Source organism: Cannabis sativa, chromosome 6, assembly GCF_029168945.1.
Source record: "Cannabis sativa cultivar Pink pepper isolate KNU-18-1 chromosome 6, ASM2916894v1, whole genome shotgun sequence".
Lineage (NCBI taxonomy): Eukaryota > Viridiplantae > Streptophyta > Magnoliopsida > Rosales > Cannabaceae > Cannabis > Cannabis sativa.
The window spans coordinates 54,070,967-54,094,126 of NC_083606.1; the positions used below are offsets into that span (position 1 = coordinate 54,070,967).

General features: G+C 32.8%; 1 protein-coding gene across 1 annotated transcript in view; it reads right to left on the reverse strand.

Moving 5' to 3' along the window:
* The window catches only part of LOC115694999 (oxysterol-binding protein-related protein 4C), a 75,724-nt gene that overhangs the window by 15,292 nt on the left and 37,272 nt on the right, over positions 1 to 23,160 (reverse strand). Inside the window, exons 3-4 of the mRNA XM_061117297.1 lie at positions 17,323 to 17,568; positions 17,105 to 17,201 (exon numbers count right to left, since the gene is read on the reverse strand). Coding sequence (XP_060973280.1) covers positions 17,105 to 17,201; positions 17,323 to 17,568 — 343 coding nt within the window. The remainder of the gene's footprint in view (positions 1 to 17,104; positions 17,202 to 17,322; positions 17,569 to 23,160) is intronic.

The following is a 23,160-nucleotide window of genomic DNA, read 5'->3' on the forward strand; positions in this document are numbered from 1 at the left end:
ATCTTAAAGAGCGATTAATAAAGTTTATCTTTAGTAAAGTTGCCTAATGGGGTGGAGAACATTAATTAAGCATAAGTTTTTTCACCAATAATATTCATTAGGCAACATTGAGAAACATAAAGATATAAAAGAATATTCATTGCTAAGAAGTTTATTTTGAACTAAGAATCAATAACAAAGGAGATTTACATTCTCACTTGTTTTTATAAATGATTCTATTATAGACCTTGGCATTTGTTGCTCGTTTCAATTCATTAATCAGTTCCAAACAGTGAACTAGAGGAGAATGTATACAGACTGCCATAAATTTTTCCTCTAATAGTGGTGAACATATGCAAGCTTAAGGTGTCTACCTGTAGATTAAAACAAACATCTCACAAATTGGTATTATATCATCTTTTCCTTTAGGTTTGAAAAGAGAATTATTGAAATAATTATATACCAGAAGGTTAGTGGGAGTAATATTTGTTTTATACGTAGACAATATGTTACTTGCAAATGATGATAAAAGTTTTCTATATAAGTTAAAATAATTCATATCTCAAATTATTATTTTGAGATAAGGAATATAAATAATATATATAATTTTAATTAATTAGAGAGTAGCCACAGCATCTCTGATTAAATAAAATTATGTATTATTCATCTGATATAACTTTTATCTTTAAGTGTGATAAATTCAACTCGAACCAGCATCTGAAAAATGATCTGGAGTGAGAATAAATTAAGAACATTCATTCGCTTCTATTTTAGAAGCCTAATGTATGCCTAAGAGTCTGAATAAGACTTTGCATTACATTTGTTTCAGGATCGTTAAGCAGTATCAGAATAACTAAAGTTAAGACCACTTTATTCTTCATACAAAGTGATGAGGTGTCTTTAAGATACTAAAAAAAAAAAATTATATTCATACATATTTTGTTAAGATGAATTGACCATCTGGAAATATAGTTAACCAATTAGATTCTAATGTACTTCACTGGTTGTATTGATTCACGTAAATCAATATTTTATTACGTCCTTAAGATTACCAGTAAGTTATATTGTAGAGAATCTTGATTGTTATTTCCACTATAGAAGTCACATTCATTTATTGTTTTGAGGATACATCTCGTATGATGTATTATAGAGTTTCATAGTAGGCCTAGAGTTCAGAATTACAGTTTCATTAGGCCATTAAGAAAATTTTGCGATAAATTCAGCTACAATATTTATGGCTAATAACTCTAAGAGTACTGGTCGAAGCTAGCATACCGACATTAAGTATTTAGCCATAAAAAGGCGTGATAAGTGGTCATTAATCACGCAAACTGAATTGGGTGATCGCATAGATCCTTGACTAAAGGCATGCCGCAACACAAATTCAAGGATCATAAAGTAAATATGGGATTCAGTTAACCCATATGCAGTTTTTTTATTTGTACAACCAAAAATTATTTAATGAAACTCTAATTTCGATATTTTCTCATATTTATGTGCACCTTAATTTCATCTGAGAAAATTATCATAAGAGGACCTGAATAAACATAAGGTTTAAGGTTTATTCACTTAAGTACATTGCCACATTAAGTACATTGTTATATAATAAATATATTGTAATACATGGAAGATAATACTCGATTCATAATGAGGACATGTCGCTATGATTCGTATGTTTATTATATAATGAGGAACGTTGGGTTTGAATATTTTAGTTTAAATGCTGACCAAGTGGGAGAATATTAGAATATTTTATTTATGGAAATTATTTTCTAATTAAGGAAATGATTTTCTATTTAAGGAAATAAATAAATAATTGATTTTCTGATAAATGAATATTTTATATTCATTGAATCTGGACAGAATCAATTACGTAATATTCTATATATGGTCAGATTTCTATATTCATTACCTGATTTGATTTCCTGAATTAATTGTCAAAATATTTTGACAATTAATGTGGCACAGATACTGATGGAGTATCTCACCTATAAATATAGGGTCTCGGTCCCCGAGCTCCTCACTCATTCTGTTTATAACAGCAAAATCCATCTAAAGAGAGTTGAGAGAGCGAGGAAGCCCGATTACCCACATCAACCAGTTTCCCTTGCAGATCAAATCTTATGTGGGTTTGAAGCTCAAGAATCAATGGCTGGAGGTATTTCGATCCTTAAGTTATATAGTGTATATATTTGTTTAATTCTGCATTTTATATACACATACATATATTTCAGTTTATACATATAAATTGTCTAACATTAGCTCGACATGCTCTTTTGGTTGGATAGAGAACTATGGTTTGATAAGATTCCTTCTTTTGTTAGGTGTTGACGCTAAAAAGCGATAAACTTCGTACCGTCTGATAAGCAGTAGCAACCAATGAATGTATGAATAGAAAGTAAAAAGAGAACACTACAATTATAGTAGCTCACTCCCCTTATCACAAAGGTAATGGAGCTACGTCTATTTAAAGATTTTATTATCACAAAAAGTCAATTGCCTTACAAGAGAGCTCGACAAAAATAACTAAGTCTAGCTCTGCTTCGTAATTTCTAGAGAGATAAAGTGTGAAGAAAGAGAAGCTCTCACCTTGTAGAAAGAATGTAAAGTGTGAAAAATGAGCTAGGAGAGCTCTCTTTTATAGGGAAGGACTTCCAATTAAATAACAATAAAATAATAGAAAAATATTCACAACATTCACTTGAAAATCATGCCCTAGATCATGAGCCAATTTTGAGGTCCAAACTTCAGAATTGTAGTGATGGTGTGATACACACTTAAATGCTCCTTGAAAAGAGCTTTAATTTGCCACTTGAATCGAATCATTTGAGAAAATTATGGCCATTTTACTGAGTGATATGCACTACTGAAAAGTGACTACAAGATCAGCCTAACTTTTGGGCGCCCAGGTTGACATAAACGTCAACATGGGGGCCAAAGACTTGTTTCTTGGGCTTTAGGTACATCTTAAAATGCTTCAATGATGTGATAGCTATCCTTAGTTTATTATTTGACCTTGGGGAAGTTCTCTTGCCAATTTTACTTGATATCGGGGATCTCGGTAATTCACTAGTGACGACTAGGTAACCCACGGGTGATCACTACTGCACATGGGTGTTGGTGGACTTGTGCGTGACACATGTACATGAGATACTGACATGTGGAAGAATCCAAATCTTAACAAAATAGGACTGATTAAAATAGAATTGTTGTTTGAAGGACATAACACTGAGGCCCATGCCAATGTCAACCAGGGCACCCCATGTGCTTGCACACTGGTTCCTGGTGATGTTGGGGACTAACTTGCTACTCTACCAATATTTTCTCTTGATTCTAAATTCCATATCTATTATTGGAGAAATATAGGAAGAATGCTCGTGATGGAATCACAATTGGATCCACAAAACCACCAATGGGGTGGTTATGTTAACTTAGGCGGCTAGTGACTGGTGTGATGTCAAATTCAGTGCCCAACTCTCCAACTGGGGCCTAGATGGCTTTGTTTGCTTCCTGAAAGCACTTGTATCTCCCTCGTGGACAAAAATGAGGGAAATTCCTGGAATATTTATCTAGAAAGAGGTCCTGGAGTGCTCTTGGTTTAGATGTGTCAACCTGGGCACCCATAATGTCTTCTAGGCATGTACTGGGTGCCCAAGTGTTGAGCATCATCTTCGAAATAGGTTTTGTTGATGCTCAATCTTCTTTTTGGTGAAAAGTCCTTCACATATTTCAGTTTCATCAAATTTTCACATGAAAAATTCTTGATTTTATTGTACTAAATCAAGTATGCAATGGAAGTATTTGTATATCTGATTATCATTGTACCATAGACCCAACGGATCTCTAGATGTATAAACATTAAATCAAAACATAAATTACATGAAAGGAATATATAGTTCTTGATGACTATCAGGGTATCCTCTAAACTTTTCGTAAGCTGAATCCTTTTGGGTGATTAGAAACTCACACCGTAGTCATCCAAATCGATCCACCGTACACAAGAACTAGTGTGAGCTACTACGATAAAGTGTATAATGTGTTCTTGTTGAAATTCTCAAACATGACCAAGAATAATTTGAGAGAGAAAAATAATTTTCTTTTTCTCCATTTATTTTGCAAATGATATTGTGAAAAGCTTCTTCTAATTTCTCAAATCTGACTTCTATTTATAGTACTTAATTTTAATTAATTAAATCATACTTAATTATTTAAATAAATATCTATAACCGAATTTGATTACTGAAATTTCATATGAGGGAATCTCTCAACTAACTTGAAATATCTTTAACCACTTTTCATATTCAAATATTTATCTAATTGAATAAACTAAATAATTAATTAACCCAAAAAGACAAAACAAATAGGGACACCCTCCTGTATGGTAGGTGCCTACCTTGTCTCAATTACGACAAGGATGGTGTCTTTTGTCCTCACAACTTTTGTCTCAACAATTATTGTCTTGACAAATTTTTTCTAAACAACTTTTGTCTTTTTCCCTCTTAAATTTATTTGAAAAATTATTTACTTATTACAAAAATAAATAATTATTATTTTGCCAATTCAAAATAATATTTTTTGAGCAACATTGTACAACTTTTTATCCCTACCGTTGACAGTATTTCGAGGAGGCAATTCAAGGACTATGTACATATAATTCTAAACTCCAATAAACTAGATTATTTATTGAGTCTCATCAACAAAATAAACTTATTTATTAATTTCACGATTACTCCACTGTATATATGAAATTGAAATCTTAGTAATTATAGAATTGTATTTATTGAGTTTTACTGTAGTGTCCATTGATATAATCAATTCTAGTGATTAGTCTTCCTTGTGATACCCCGTAACTAGTTTTGATTAAATTACTATTTTCCCCTTCTAATTACTTCTTTATCTGTTAGTACCATTAATTCACTAGTGGAAGTATACTTTCGATCCCATCTAAATTTGCGCACTACTTTCTAGTTCTAGAATTAACACAGTAGTTCATGGTTACTTAGGATTTAGGCTAATCTACTATTGATCAACATTATGATCTAAATTAGGTATTTATAGTAAATGGTATGCTTGATCAATACCACTTTATTCCTATCAGTCCTTGTGATATATAATCTATATTATATGCAACCCATTAACTTAGACGTCATACTACATCAGTAATGTAAACTAATATTACTTGCATCGAAGAACGGGCATCAGTGAACCGTACTGCAACCATTGATTAAAAATTCCCAAACTTCAATAGGTTGCTGACTTTTTCATTTATAGCTAAGTGATCTTAGTTCTCTATAGAGCTGCAAGTCAAAACCTCATATCTGAATATGGAATTTTCTAATATATATAAATTATTCAATAATAAATATTAATAATTTAATATTCGTGCATACATCAAAATGTTCAACTCCTATTTAATAATCAGAAATATCTTTATAGGCTCTTTAGGGCATAAACCTTAACAAGAACTTGGTGAAACAAATTTGGTACCCAGGTTAAAATGTCAACCTGAGCACCCATAGTTGTAGATGGGCTCATTCGGGATGTTTTTCATAAAATATCATGTCCTTGAATTTTTCCTTTTTAGGTTTGAGGAACTGGGGTCTAAGTATGTCCCCAAAAATCTAAACCCTTGCAATGGTGTGCCTAGATTGACTATATGTCAACCTTGGCACACATTACGGCTTCAGGGTTCCATTTAATGTTGAGTCATATCCACAGTCTAAAACTTGGCTGAGGCATGTCTCTCATGTATCTTAGGACAATGTCTAAGCATATTGCCCATAACAAGTTGATAGGAACAAAAACTAATGTGTGACGGTGCACAGGATGTCAACCTAGGTGCCCAGTACTGTTGTTTGATTAGGTTGAGCCCTGGGATGTCCATGTGACATCCTCAGCTTCACGGTTCATTGATTTAGGGTCACTATAGGATCTATTCACTTGAACTTTGTCAAAGGATGGCAGCTAGAAACGTCTTTAATAAATCATAGTGCCTACTTGGGCGCTGACTACTGTCAACTAGAGCAGCTACACAGTTTCAAATGCTCAAATTGACCACAATTGGTCCATTAGTCCCGATTTTTAGGGCCCAAGGTTGCTTCCTTCTTTCAACATTTCAAAATTGTTGCCCATGTCATCGGGTCAAATTTTTGGGTAAATATTCGCCCCCCCCCCCAAAGTCAGTATGACAAAGGTGTCAAACTGACTTTCTAACATATACTATGCATGTTCATGTATGACCACCAGTTTGGCATCACTTTTTAGCATCTGACCTTCATTTTTAGCCTCCAACTGCGATTCTCTATGATCTAGGAGTTTTCAAAAAATTAAAAAAAAAAAAAAATATAATTTTTCAATAATTTCATAGTTTTAGAAATAGGTGAGATCTTCCTAAAGATACAAGTACTCATTATTCACTTTATTAACACTCAAAAGTAGCCAACACCAGCTCACTAGATTGGTGAGAAGAATAATGAATGTAAGTAAAAAAATTGAGAGACACAAAATTTATAGTAGTTGAATCCCCATGTCCCGATGGTAATGGAGCAATGTCTAGTTTAAGTTTTCATTTCTCCTGAGATGATATTACAGAAAAATGCTTAGTGTTTAAGCTCTACTTTCTAGAGAGAGTAATCTGACCTTATGGGTAGTTTTTTGAATGTAAAAAATGAGATAAGGGAACTGGAACTCTCCTTTTATAGGAAAAATAAATTCAAAATATGAAAAAATATATATATATAATTTGGATAATTTTTACTGTAGATGATGATCCAACGATAAAAATTACCTTCTAAATTTTATAGTCATTTTTTGGAGCTCGACAGGACCCGTTGTGGTTAACTCGAAGGTTATTTTTGTATCTCCCTCGGGGTGAAATTTGAGGTCGATAGCTTCAGAATTGCGAGTAAAGTGGGAGACATGACTTGATAGAGCATTAACTATCTTTAGAAGAAAAGTTGAATCACATCAATTGGATCAATATTGAATGAGTTATGGCTGCTTTATTGAAGGCAATTCATGACCAAACGCTCAGGTTGACATCCCAGCGCCCTGGTTGACTTATGACGTTAACCTAGATGTTGCGGTAAGGGGAAAAACCTCCATGAGATGTACTTTAAGATGCCTAAGTGATATTTTATCATCACTCAATCTGTTTTTGTGTTTTGACAATGTTGGTCACCAGTTCTTGGAGATGTTGTTGTTCTACGGAAATGAGAGACTAGAAACTCTTCATTTCTGAGTGAGTTTTCCATGTGAATATTGAGAAATCAAAGTTGTAAATTTCTCTTCTCTGAATTCATCTTAGTTATTATAAATAACAAGATGGACGGTCAAATTGGAATCCAATTAGGATAAGCAAAACCCAGTGTAGCAGGCCATTTGTCAATTTGGGCACTGGGCCCTCATTCGCGAGCTCCCGATATGTCATTTTGATACTTCCAAGTTTCTTGAACTTGTGAAAGAGGTCTCCTACCCTATTTTTGACCATTCAGGATTCATTGGCTGAATTAGATTTGGCAATTGAATGATCAAAATCCGCTCACCATGTTGATTATCAACTTGGGCGTTGGCCCAACACTAGGTCAACCTAGGCGTTGGGCCGTATTTCTAGGGGCTCGGGTTTGTGGTTTTCTCCCCGAATTTGCTTGAATCTTCATTATTTTTGATGATGGAAAAAAATGCTCGAAATACTTTTTTGAGATAGCCCAGGTTAACAATATGTACCAACCTGGGCGTCAGGTCCTAGTCATGGCCCTTCGAAAGTTCTGTTTCGTCGCCAGAAATAGCTGAATCTTAATCTTTCTAAAAATTGAGAAGGGCCCAGCTTGACAAAATGTCAACCTAGGCGCTGCGCCAGCCTCAAGTGTACACGTGGGGGCTGGACCTTGCTTTTGGCACCCAAGAAGTGTTGTTTCTTTCTTGAAAGTACCTATTTTCCTATTTTGATGAAGATGAAAAAGATACAAAAGGTGGATCGTCAATCTGATACTTGGAAGGCGCCCAGATTGATAAATTATCAATTTGGGCACTAGGGTGCCCGGGCATCGAGTGGTCAAAAATTAAATTTCTTCGAATCTAATTCTAATGCCTCAAATATATCTGTGGTATATCTAGTTCATGTCCAAATGCAAATTTTGACCCATTTGCACTAAGATAGTCTTAAAAAATGAAACCCTAATTGAGGATATCCACTTAGACGCTGGGTGAAATCCTAAATGCCTAGGTGGTTTCTGGGGGTGTAGGTTCGTTTAATTTTAGCTCCTGGGACATGGATTTGATTGCTCCATATCTTCATGGTATAGAATACTAAGAGATAGTGAGTTGGAATCAAGTTGTTGAAGTCTGAACTTTCATCCTAGAGTTTTCAAAGTCAATTTGGGTGCAAGGCTGAGGACCCCTCCTAGGTCGACTTGCTATCACTCGAGACTACTCAACTCTAAGATGTCATCTTTCTTGCTATGTGTCAAACATTGATGTCCACATCATCAGGGCTAATTTGGGTGTAAATACACTTTCATTCGCATCACTCTCTTTTCTTCCCAGCTTTTAGTCCACATGCTTATATTAGTTTGGAGATCTTTACCAGGGCTTACTTCAACTTGCCTCGAGATTTTTGTTTCCACAAGTAAACTTTTTTTTTTTTAATCTCGAAGAAAATGAGTCAATGATTTCAATGGAATCGAAAAAATATCATTATGACAAAGCATTCCCCTTCCAATTAGAAATTAAGAAATTTTTCCTTGTTTGTTGAAGCGTCATTTCCATTTCAAGCGTTTAGAAACATCTTCATTTGAACTAAACCAAGATAAATTGAGATGAACCGAGCTAGAGTTAAGCTAATTGAGCTAAGATGAATCACGTCATGGTGAGATATGGGCTGTAAAAAATAGACTCGAAGATTACAAGCCCTTCTTGATCCTCACATTGCTTAATATATTAGAGCAAAGCACAGAGTGCCTAAATCTACGACCATAGAAACTGAAAGCGGTGAAAAAAGAGTAGCCTTGGAGCTTTTAAGTTCAGCCATTGAGAGTGAGAATGATGCAGACAAAGATTATGTGCTTGAAACTCTAGTCAAGAGCACACTTAGTAACTTGAATCCATCAGAAATGATTACAGTCTTCTTGATGAAATAATGTAGAATTCGCCAAGGTGCACATGTGTTGTCGTCAATGCTTGTTCACCTTGATGAATCTCGTAGCCTCAAATTTTGTAGCAAACGTTATTGTTTATAATGTGCAATTTTTTACTAATAAATTATTTCACAATAACTTTGTTACTAATGACTTCAATGTTTAAAGTACATTATTAGGGAGGTGTTAGACAACGTTAAAGGTTGCTTATGATAGTTTACATTAAATCAACACTAGTGGTTCACAATAATTTTGTTACTAATGACTTTGATGTTCGATGTTTATTTCAGCCAATGACCAAAAATACCCTATTCTAATTGAGAAATTAACTTTATTAGAACGGGGTAAGCAAATGAGGCATATATTCAAAAACCCTCAATTAAAAGTGACCTTAAAAGTAAGTAACTTTTGAACCCAAAGCACATTATTCCTAGCATGCTAAATGAGATAATTGTGGCTGTAATGACACTCAAAAGAACCGTTTTTGACCTAAGATTTTGACTTTCTAATCCACTTAAGAACATCATAAAAATATCATTTTGGACTAGAAGAACCAGTCAAGTGCCGCACTTGTTAAAGCACTATACTGCTATAAATATATTCTAAGAAGAGGTGAGAATGGATCTACACTCCACTTCCACACAATAAATACAAGGAAGAGTTGGTATAACTAAACTGGCAAAGTATGTCAAAAATTGGCAAACAATTCTTCAAAGCTAACCAACATATGAAGTTGTATTTTGGAGTAAAAAACTATCCCAAATGCCATCATAACCTCATCTAACAATATTTCCTTGAGACATCTTAATCACAAATTAACTATGGAAAACTAATAATTTTGAAAATCCTCATAGGAGAAGAGTTGTTTTACCTTTGACCCTATTCTATTAAAGTTGAATAATCCAACCAAAACAAAATTTTTCGATCACATGTTAGAACAACTATAACTGGGACAAATTATATAATTTTAGTATTATCTTTTAACAAATCAAGACCCATTTAGTGTAGATAGTGTTTTTACCATCCTATCCAACACTCGTATTGCCTAGTAGCTCTTTAATAATGTTTGTATTTATAGTAGCGTAGTTGAAAAATTAGAACTAGTGATATATTGTTTAGGTCCCTAATGTATACGTGTCCTTTAGTTAGGCTCTAGTTCAGTATGTTAGGTAAGTTAGTTATGATCAACTAACTCCTAGCTATTTCTAAGACATAAAGGCCAAGAAAAGAATTTTTTAAGCATCAATATTAGGGGGTCTTATGTATGCTCTTGTATGCACTAGGCTTGATATCTGTTGTTGAGTGGGAGCTGTGAGTAAGTATCAATTAAAACTAGAAAAGGAACATTGGAAGATAATCGAACATATCTTGAAATACAATAAGTGGAAATATATGTTAGTGTTCTATCAAAACTTTTAGGCTACACCAAATCAAATTCTAGACTTATGTCAATGCTAAAAAGTCTACTTAAGAGATGGTGATTACTCTAGGGATGGAGCAGTGGTTTTGGAGAAGTGTAAAAGCCTGTATAGAATCACAAACTCTTATAGTAAGGTGGAATAATAAGGCTGCCCTAATGGAAATTAGAGAAATATTTAGACTCGGGAAAGTTTGACACAGACCTTGGCATAATTCCAAACATGGAATAATTGCTTAGTGTGACTCCACGATAACACAAATGCAATTTCCAAATAATAAATAATCATATACCCTAAGAGAAGTAAAACATATAGATGGGGAATTCACAAAATCATGAATTTTGTGGCTAAAGAAAATGTGATGGTGGAGTAGGTTGCTGCTAAATACAACCTATCAGATCCTATTACATATTTTATGCCAAATACTACATTTGATCAAGACATCGAGTATATGAGATTAAATTGAAATGTAATTTTAGTTTTATATTAGTGCACGTGGGAGTTTGTCGGGATTTCATTCCCTAAATAATATCCAATTTCATTGTAATCTTATTTACTTTCAATAAAGATCAGAAATCATAATTTGACCTTATCATATGCTTTGTTCACATGTTTTATACATAACTATATATTTAGTATATAAGTTTTATCAAATCTCGAACATATAGTTATTCACAAATACAGTGATGTCATAACATTGGAAAGTAATTGTGATTCTATGCTTCAAATTATATAGTCCCGTGATTTATCAGTGTACTAGATTTACATTGAGGTGATAGTCAGTGATAAGGTTTATTTACACTTGGATAAGTGGAATGTCTTTTACAGGGTATTAGTAAAGTAGACTAGTATCGGATGTATCGGCTATACATCAGACTGGACAAATATTGATAACAGAAAAGATATCATAGACTTACCATTATATCTTTTCTAAGTCAATATCAATTAGTTGATCATAGATCATTTGACCTAAATCATGAGATGGTTAAGCTCTAACTTTGCGCGAGTTCTTTGACTTGTTTATTACAAGCTTACCATGGAACAAGCTCAATACTTACATCTTGGGAACTTGATAGTAAAATTGAATGGGAGTGTTAATCATAGATATGGACATCTATAACTACTATGTTTATTCGAAGTGAAACGATGATATCTTTATAGCTTGGCTCAACATGATAAATGATAGAGTGCTCATTTCGACAGTTATATTAGCTTTTCAACATACCATGTACAAGTAGCTAAGTGTTTTAAGGATAAAATACATTAAAGACTAAAATAGTAATTTTGTCTCTACTCAATGTAAATCGTCTATAGAGGATCAATAACTATTGTGTTGAAATAATGGATAATTTATAGCGTATCTGTATTTGGTATATAGAGTGTTCTATGTAATCAGTAGTGCAATTATGAATCTACAGTGGAGTCAGGAGGAATTAATAAGTTAGGAAATTTTCTCGATAAATTTTAGATTTGCTTATTAGGAGCTTGGTCGCATTGGCCCATGGTCCCCACACTAGCAGAGATAATATTATTTTGTATTCTCAAGTAATTTATTTATTTTATTAATTAAGATTCTAAATAAGACTATGTCTTATTTATGACTTTTACTAAGAAAGGGTATATTTGCGAAGAAAAGAGAATTTAGGGGCTATTTATTAATTAAGAGACCTTGGGGGATCTAATTAATAAATATATTTAAATGTTAATTTTTTTAATAATTAAATATATTTACTAAATAGATAAAGTTAGCATTTAAGTAATTAGAATAGATAAATGATATATTATTTCGTTAAGGAAACAAAATAATGAATAAATTCAAACTCATGGGCCTTAGAGAGATTTTGGCCATGGGCTTGTGTTTTTTAGTCATTATAGCTTTTTTTAATTCAGCTCATTTATTCTAAAACCTAACCCCTAGTATCTCCTTATAAATAAAACATAATGGCCTTTGATTCTTAGACTTATGATTCTCTCATGTCTAACAAACTGAATCAAAAGAAAGACAATTATTTAATATTTTCTATTTTATTTTTCAAAAATTCTCTTGTTTGTCTTCACAAAAATTTGTCCTCGTTAGTGTAGTGAGGAACACCATGTAGTCTATTTTTGTGAGAAAGAGAATTCAGGTTTAGATCTTGACTATACTCTTCTACATACAAGAATCAAGGGTTAGAGATCTGAACGGATGGAGTCATAATATTCCGCTACAACCACTGTAAGTTTTCAACAACTCTTACGTGTTTTTTCATTATTAGAATTTTCATATTAAGATGTTAGATTATTAAATTAAGATCCTGGTAAAATATTTTCCAACAGGGAGGTCTCATGTATGCTCCAGTATGCATTCGACTAGACATCTGATGTTGAGTGGGAGTTATGAGTAGGTACTAGTATAATCAAGGATAGGAACAATGGAAGAAATTCAAATAAATGTTAAGATTATAGGAGGACCTATATGTTAGCATATAAGTGTGGAACTTATGAAGCTCTTTGAGCTACACTGACTCAAATTTCTATATTTGCATTAATGATAGGAAGTCTACATTTAGGATGGTGATTACCCTAGCGTTGGAGCAGTAATTTTGAAGGAGTATGAAAACTTATATGGAGCCTCTCACTGTACCAGTGAGATTGAATATTAAAGTGGCCCCGACGACCACTAGACAATTATTCAGCCTAAGGAAATTTCTATACAACTTTTTGTATTATTCCAGTCACAGATTAACCACTAGTGTTACCTCCCTATAATATAGAAATAATTTTCAAATAGTAAAGAATCCAGTGCCCTAAGAGGAGTAAACATATTGATAAGAATTTCTCAAAGTCAAGGATTTTATAACTAAGGAAGATGTAATAGTGAACAAGGTTGATGCAGAATACAACCTGTCAAATCTTATTACAATGACAATATCACATACTACACTTGATCTAGACATCAAAAAGGTGAGATTAATTGAAATTCACTTTTAGTTTTATATTAGTGCAAGTGGAAATTTGTTGCTATTTTATGCCATAAATAAAATTCAGTTCAATATAATCTTATTTACTAATTAATATGAGATCAAAATTCATTTTATGTTGCATGGTTCACATAATTACTTTCATGATTATATGTTTAATATATAAATTCTATTAAATCACAAGCATATTGTTATTTATGATTGTTGTTTGTCCACACAATAGAAAGTAAACTCATTAGTGCAATTGAGTGAGAGCATTCATCATAGATATAGAATCTATAGCTTCTATAAGTATTTAGAAATGAAACGGTGGTTTCTTTTGAGCTTGGCTAAATGTGATAAATGATAGAGCGCTCATTTTAGTAATTACATTAGTTTATTGAAATATCATTTACAAGTAGCTAAGTATTTTTAGGATAACATATATTGAAGGGTAAAATGGTAAATTTATCCCTACTCAATGTAAATCGTCTATAGAGGATAAATAATTGTGTAGATTGTATTATTAGATAATTCATAGCGTATCTATATTTGGTATATAGAGCATTCTATGTAATAAAGAGTGCAATTCTGAATCTATAATGGAGTGAGGAGGAATTAATAAGTTAAGAAATTTACTTAATAAATTTTAGGTCTACTTATTAGGAACTTGGCTACATAGGCCCATAGTTCTCAAATTCTCTAGGATAATATCATCTTTTTGACTCAATTAATTTATTTAATTAGTAAATTAGAATTCAAAAATAGATTATGTCTTATTTAAGAATTTTTACCAAGTTTGGGCCATTTTGAGAAGAAAAGAAAAATAGGGGTATATTTGTTAATTAGTACACTTTGTGGGTCTAATTAATAAATGTATTTAAATTTTATTTTATTTAATAATTATTAAATTCAAATTAGTATTTAAATAATTAGAAGAGATAATTGGTAAAATTGGAAAAAGACACATTGTTTCTTTAAATTAAAATAAAGTGGCAAAAATCAAATCCATGAATTTTCTTAAGTGAATTTTTGCCCTAGGTGATTTTTAATCCCATTGTATTTATTTTAAGCCCATCTCTTCTAAATCTACCTGTAAGTGTTGGTTATATAAAGGAAGTGATGAGAGAGAGAGCTTAGGTGATTCCATTCTAACCTAATTTCTAGATCTGGCACAAGAAAAGTTCTCTCTTCTTCTTTTTATATTTTTGAAATTCAATAGCCTATTTCTCTCTCAAAATATGTTCCAAAGGTGAGTTGAGCATTAGGCCACACTATTGAAGGTGATACTTAGACCTTTATGGAAGATTATGAAGAACTATAATTCTTTGAGTTAATGAAGGAGATTCAGGTTCAGTACTTGTTACTCTACAATAGAATGAAACAAGGATTATAGTACTGAAAGGAAGGAGACATTATATTCTATTACAAGTAATGTAGGGTATCTTGATCTTTTAAGTTTATTTATTGTTTTAGGATTTTCATATTTAGGATGTTATATTATAAATGTATAATCAAGCATACATGTTTGTAAATTAATATCCTAGTAAAATAAGTTCCAACACTCTCTGGACCATCATAACTGTTGGAAAATATAATGTTTTGAGAATCAAGAGTGTAGTGGTTTGTTGTTCCAAAAACAAGGTACGAGTTTGCATTTGATCCTCAACTAGGATTAACTACATTTGCTTGATAGATGGTGCTTGACACATGTTAGATGAGTTTCCTGTGAAAGACTTATCAAACCTGTAGAAGCAGTTGTGAACTGTGTGTCCCAATTTTAGACATAGCTGACATTGTGTTCAATTGCAAGCATCCATAAACTTACCATATCACTTGTTCATTTGTGGCCCTTTGTTGAAATTTTTGAGATTCAGAATAGGAAACCCTAGAGGAGCATAAGGTGAGGGATTAGGTGAAATCCCTCTAAATTTATTTTTCTAATGGAGTAACCATTGAATTGGGGACCATTGTACTGAGATCCATTGTATTTAGATGGAGATTGATATCCGAACCTTGAATTGCGATAAGCAAGATTAGCTTTAAGAAGATCAGCATCTTGAAAAATGATTGCACTCGGTACAATTTCTGTATCTTTATTTTCAATATGAGATTTAAATGAGAGGAGTAAAGCCTTGATCTCAGCCACAGAGTAGCCCTCTATTCAAGTACTACAAGAGATGATGAAGGTATCATACTCATGGTAACCCTTTGAAGATAGAAGAAATGTGATCACGAGGTGTTAATGTTTCTCCAATTAGGGCAAGTAAATCTACCATATGCTTAACTTTTAGAAGAAACTCGTTGAGGTTCATAGATCCTTTCTTGAGCTATTAGAGTTAAGTTCTAAATTCTAGAATCTTGGATGAGACTTGTAGCATGAAATGTTTCTCCAAAATTTCCCAAATTTGTTGAGTAGTATCATAGCCTACCATGTGAGTGCGGAGGGTTTTTGTGTATGAAGACAATAGCCAAGAAATCACAACTTTACCTAGAATTTCTTAATCATTGTATGGAGCACTAACATTATGAAAAACTCGATCTTTATCATTCAAGGACTGAGCTGGGGGAGCATCATGAATGTTCCTTTGTAATTTATTTCCTTTAATTGCAGAAAAAACTTATTGTTTCCAAAGCAAAAAATTTTGATCATTAAGTCGAAGGTTGTAATTGAAGAACACTAGAGCAGATTCATCTCTAGTTTTTTAGATTTGTACCGGCAAGATTCAGAGTTGGTGGATATGTACTGTGTTGGTCGATAAACAAGGAAATTTTCGCTTTGATACCATGTTAAAACACTTGGCATTGTAAAACTTAAAAGACAATAAAAGAGAGTAAAGATAAAAAAAAAGAATTGAAAGAGAATAAAGATTTGAGAATGAGTTCTAATTACTAAATTAGTCATCCAAATGATAACTTATATACAAGTAGTGTTAGGCTATTTGTTACAATTACAAGCTAAAATTTATAATTAGGTGGCGTTTGGTTGGAGGTAATGAAATAGAATGGAATGGAAAGGAAACAATGCTCATTCCATTTCTTTGTTTGGCTACATTTTAAAGTATTGGAATGACATTCTCTTTCCACCATTTTGGTTGAATGACTATTCTATTTTAAAAAGGAAGGAAAGACCATTCCATTGTAACAAGAGAAAAAATTTAGTGATTTTTTTATTAATTTTTTTATACATTTTAAATTTTATTTCATTCCATTCCTATTCCTATTCACATTCTCATTCCTATTTTTATATTTTCATTCCTCCCAACCAAACACTACCTTAATTAACTAACTTGTCAGCTCACACTAATTAACTGAATTAATTTGTTAAATCATGTCACTATCTTATGACCTGCTAAATTAATCATATTGTGTTTGCGAGTTTTAGTTTTGGACACGTTTAATAATTGTATTTGTGTTCGAATCTACTTTAATTGTGTCTTATCATAATTGTATCTATACAAAAATACAAATTGTTAGTCCTAATAATTATAATGTCTATTTTTTATTTATTTTATTATTTATATTGTTACATAAATAGTTTTCTTAAAAAAAAAAAATCTAAATAATTTAGAATACTAAAATTAGAATTAAAATATTTTATTTACTGGTGAACTATCCTATAATGTACACGTACCAGAAAATTTTGCAACTGGATATTGACACCATAAGAGCTGAATATTTTCTTTCTCATCTGTTGCGTAAAGTGCAGTCACAGATGGATGATGTGAAACCTGAGTAAGAAGCTAAATTATAATTATATTCAAATGTAATTATAAAATATATATATTTATATATATATAATTAACTCTAAAAATATTAAGAGGTTATATAAGTGAAAATTAAAAAGTGTACCTGTTCAACGAGAACATTAAGAGTTCCCTTAGATACATGATGGGTCTCTCCAAGAATAGGGTTATAAGGTACAACTCCAAAGATTAAAGGGCGCAGAGTGGAAAAGTTCCATGCAAGAACCGCTTTGAATCTCTCTATCGGGCTCTCTCCAATATTGCATTTATTCAATAAATCATCACCAACACAATACACTAACTCACCATAACACTGTAATTGTGATTTTGGCATGTTGAATGTAGGCGGCAACTGTTAAAAGAAAATCATGCATGCGGTTTTAGTATATATTTTTCTTTCTTTCTATAAAATAATAATAATAATAATAATAATAATAATAAGGAATTTTTTTACTTTTACACTTCAAAATAGTTTTTTTTTTTTTTTTGCATTTTTACTGAATTCTACATAGGAACCCCTATTGCAACTAGCGCTGCAATCTAAATTGTAATAAAAAATCATATAGAAACCCCTATTGCAACTAGCGCTGCAACCACTTTAGAAACCCAAACCGTAAATTTGAAAAAAAAAAAAAAAGTTAAGAAAAACAGTATATAAGGTAAATAATAATAAATAAGTACTTTATTAATAATCTAATGTAAATTTATTTTCCAAAAAGTACTGGACGTCACTATTATATATATTATATATAAAGTGTGGCTATATAACAGAATTTTTAGCTTAACGATGCTTTTTTTTGGATTTTTACGTTAAATTTAACAGAATATTCTTTATAAATTTTATAATATTATTATATATATTTAAAAATAAAAATTATATAGATATTTTATATAAAGAAATTTTAATTTAAATTAAAAATACTTATAATATTATAGATATTTTTAATCATATTTTAAAATTTATTGGTTTAACTTTAAATGAAAATAAAAACAATTATGTAAATATTTTATATAAAGAAATTTAAATTTAAAATATTGTAAATATTTTTAACCATATTTTTAACTTCTTTATTTATATTTTATATTTTAAATTGAAATGGTTGGACTATAAGGAATTGATTGCTTTTCATTTTAGTTATAGTAAACTGATTCACGCACTATATTTTTCGTAAAATTTGGGAATAAAAAACCTTTATATCAAATTTACGAATCCAGTTTATATATAAACACACTCAAATTTAATTATGTGAATTTTGGTTAAGAATATAGTAAATTACAATATATGCATTATAAGATACGTTTCCTAATTAAGAAAATTTTAAAAATTTAAAAAATACATATATATAATCATATCCAAATGACACTCCAATGTAGCAATTGTTAGGAATACTGTAAAACTTAATATAGCCCTAATTAATTCATGAGAATTAAACAATAAGATTAAAGAATAGCGGAAGCGTACCGGAGTCCATAGAATCGACCTTTAAATGATCTTTATTGGTATGATCTTCCAATTTGCATCAAAATCTTTCTCTGTAAACTTTTTGCTCTTGGTGATGGGGATACAAGAGTGAAAAGATACGATGCAAATGGGGACCATTACCCGTTATATTACCAACAGACAAACCTGTTGGCAATATTTTTGACTATTTCTATTTGGCCCCTCATCAATATAGAAATTGTCTTTATGGTATCCACATATTAAAATCATAACAATCATGCCCTTAAGTCATAAACTTTATTCCAAAATAGACCACATAAATTTGACTTATTTATTTGATGACCCAACACACATTTTATATATACAATTGTGACCCCAATAAATTCTAACAATCTCCCACTGGTCACATATGTATACATATAAATGTGTTAACCTTATTGAGCTCATAACTTTGTCATCATAACCATAGGCATGTGCAATCTCGTCCATTAACTATATCAACATAGGATCAAAGCGATTTTCGTTGTATCAATCACAACTAAACCCATCAATGATCACATACATCAATATAGCCAAATGACATAGATCAATCATGATAATGTGGTATGAAAATTACATGCATGGTGATCTATTCATGTCAATTTTCAATTGGTCCTACTTTACTTTATGGAGATCAAAACTTTAGCTTAAATGTACAAAGTGAAATAAACTGAATAACATAATTTCTGATCAAAAAAAAAATATCCAAATACACATGTTTCATGAAACAAATAAAACACACTAAAGACAAACTCCCACTGAATCTAGATATCCTCATAATCTAAAACACCCATACGAGCAGTGTGCTCATGAAAGACCTTGGGTGGCAAACCCTTAGTAAGGGGGTCTGCAATCATGGAGTTTGTACCTAAGTGTTCTATACAAATCTGTCCACTTTGTACCCTTTCTTTTACAACAAGGAACTTGATGTCAATGTGTTTTGACTTCGTCGAGCTCCTATTGTTGTTGGAATACAATACAGCTGACTTATTGTCACAATACAACTTAAGTGGTCTTTCAATTCCATTCACAATACGCAGTCCTGTGACAATGTTTCTCAGCCATATACCATGGTTGGATGCCTCATAACATGCAACAAATTCTGCTGCCATGGTGGATGAAGCTATGAGTGTTTGTTTTGCACTCCTCCATGATATAGCTCCACCACCTAACAGATATATGTAGCCCGAAGTGGATCTCCTACTATCTTGGCATCCCGCAAAGTCAGAGTCAGAGTACCCAATGATCTCAAAGTGATCTGACCTCCTATATGTGAGCATGTACTCTCTTGTTCTCTTCAAATATCTCATAACCTTTTTGGCTGCTTTCCAGTGATCAATTCCTGGATTGCTTAAGTATCTGCCTAACACTCCAACAATGTACGCTATATCCAGACGCGTACAAACTTGAGCATACATTAGACTCCCAACAGCCGAAGCGTAGGGAATTTTTTGCATTTCTTGAATTTCAAGGCTTCCTTTAGGGCATTGTTTAAGACAAAATTTGTCTCCTTTAACGACAGGGGTATCACCTGGTCTACAATCTTGCATGCCAAACCGTTTGAGTACTTTATCGATATAGCCCTTTTGTGATAATCCAAGAATACCCCGAGAACGGTCTCGATGTATTTGAATTCCTAAAACAAAAGAGGCGTCACCAAGATCTTTCATCTCAAAATGCTTCGATAGAAATCTCTTGGTTTCGTGCAATAAGCCTATATCATTAGTGGCAAGCAATATGTCATCGACATATAGAACCAGAAATATACACTTACTCCCACTAAACTTATGATACACACAATCATCAACAGCATTCATCTCAAAACCAAATAAGAGAACCACTTGATGAAATTTGTGGTACCATTGACGGGAAGCTTGCTTGAGTCCATAGATGGATTTTTTTAATTTGCAAACCATTTTCTTTGGGTCACCAACCACAAAGTTTTCTGGTTGCTCCATATAAATTGTCTCATCAATGTCTCCATTGAGAAACGCTGTTTTAACATCCATCTGATGTAACTCAAGATCAAAGTGAGCAACAAGTGCCATTATTATTCTAAAAGAGTCTTTCGATGAAACCGGAGAGAAAGTCTCTTTATAATCAATGCCTTCTTTCTGAGTATAGCCTTTTGCTACAAGACGTGCCTTAAACCTCACCACATTACCATTTTCATCCCTCTTGGTTTTAAATATCCATTTACAACCAATTGGTTTTACACCTTCTGGTAATGGAACAACTTCCCAAACTTTATTGTCTTGCATAGACTTATTCTCTTCATTCATGGCATCATTCCACTTTTGAGAGTTAGAACATTTCATGGCCTGATGAAAGTTGATTGGATCATCTTCCATCATTCCAATGCCATCCTCATGTTCTTGAAGATACACTATGTATTCATCTGGATTAATAGCATTTCTTCTTTCTCTAGTGGATCGTCGCAAAGGCACTTGTTCTTGAGGTTGTTGAGTTTGTACCTCTGGGGTTTGATTGACTATGTTTGGTTGCTCTTGATCTAAAACTTGATCAATATTAGGAATGGAATCCTGGATATTGTCAAAAGCAACTATTGGAATAGGAATCAACTCATCCTCAAGAGGAGTGGTTGATTCTAAATCCTCCTCAAAAACAAAGTCTTTAACCGTATTTCTCCCCCCAAACTCAATATCCTCAAAGAACTTTGCAGTTCCCGTTTCAAATATATTCTTTACTTTGGGATCATAAAACTTGAAACCCCTAGATCGTTCAGAATATCCAATAAAGTAGCTGCTCACAGTTTTAGGTTCCAGCTTCTTTTCATTTGGCCTATAAGGCCTAGCCTCAGCTGGACATCCCCAAACATGAAAGTGCTTAAGACTAGGCTTTCGCCCTGTCCAAAGCTCATAAGGTGTTTTTGCAGCTGCTTTAGTTGGTACCCTATTCAAAATGTAGGCTGCTGTCTTAAGTGCCTCTCCCCAGAGTGATTCTGGTAAGGTTGAATGACTGATCATACTCCTTACCATATCTTTAAGAGTACGGTTTCGTCTTTCAGCAACACCATTCATGCTAGGAGATCCTGGCATAGTGTACTGTGGGACAATTCCACACTCCTCTAGATATTTGGCAAAAGGTCCTGGACGTTGTTCACCTGATCCGTCATATCTGCCATAGTACTCACCACCACGGTCAGACCTGACTTGCTTTATTCTTTTGCTAAGTTGATTCTCAACTTCAGCCTTAAAAGATTTGAACACGTCCAACACTTGAGACTTTTCATGAAGTAGAAATAGGTACGCATATCTTGAGTAATCATCTATGAATGATACAAAATATCGTTGACCATTCCATGAAGGTGTAGGAAATGGCCCACATATATCCGTATGTATCAACTCTAAGACATCTATAGCTCTTTTCGCACCCAATTTCTTTGTTTTGGTCTGTTTGCCTTTGATGCATTCAATGCAAACATCAAAGTCTGAAAAATCAATTGAATCTAAAATTCCATCAGACACAAGTCGTTCAACTCTATTTCTAGAGATGTGACCTAACCGTTTGTGCCATAAGGAACTTGATTTTTCATTATCCATTTTACGCTTAGTACCACGTGATTCAACATTCAAGGTTTCATTATAAGAAGCAACAATGTCAAGCAAATATAAGTTGTCATAAACCATAAGTGAACCAGTTCCAACAGTATTTGAATTAATAGATAAACTAAAGCAATTGTTTCCAAATGAACAACAATAACCCAATTTGTCCAAACAAGAAACAGAAACCAAATTCCGTCTAAAAGACGGTACAACAAAAGTATCTATTAAGTCCAAATAGTAACCAGTACTTAACAACAACCTAAAATGCCCTATTGCTTCCACATTTACCGACTTGCCATCTCCCACATAAATGCTTCTTTCAGCATCATTTGGCTTTCGGTAACTCAGGCAACCCTGCATAGAAACACTGATGTTAGTAGTAGCACCAGAATCTAACCACCAAGTGTTTCTTGGTACTGAAGCTAAATTTACCTCAGAACAGACCAAAGTAAGAAATGTACCTTTCTTTGCTCGCCATGCAATATACTTAGCACATTCCTTCTTCATGTGTCCTTTCATGTTGCAAAAGAAACAACCATCATCACTGTTGGTTTGAGTTTGTTTCTTATGTGCAGGACCTTTATCCTTAGCAGCCTCATTCTTTCTTTTCTTGCCCTTATCTTTAGAGGTGCTTGCCAAATGAGCACTTTCAGTCTTCTCTTGCTTCAATCTTTCTTCCTCTTGAACACAAAATGAAATGAGCTCATTAAGAGTCCATTTCTCCCTTTGGCAGTTGTAACTGACTTTAAATTGACTGAATTGTGGAGGAAGAGAGATAAGCACTAAATGCACAAGCAAGTCATCCGAAAGCTCAAGCTTTAGTGCCTTCAACTTTGAAGCAAGGTGAGACATTTCCATAATGTACTCCCTTATGTTTTCCTTGCCCTTAAACTTCATG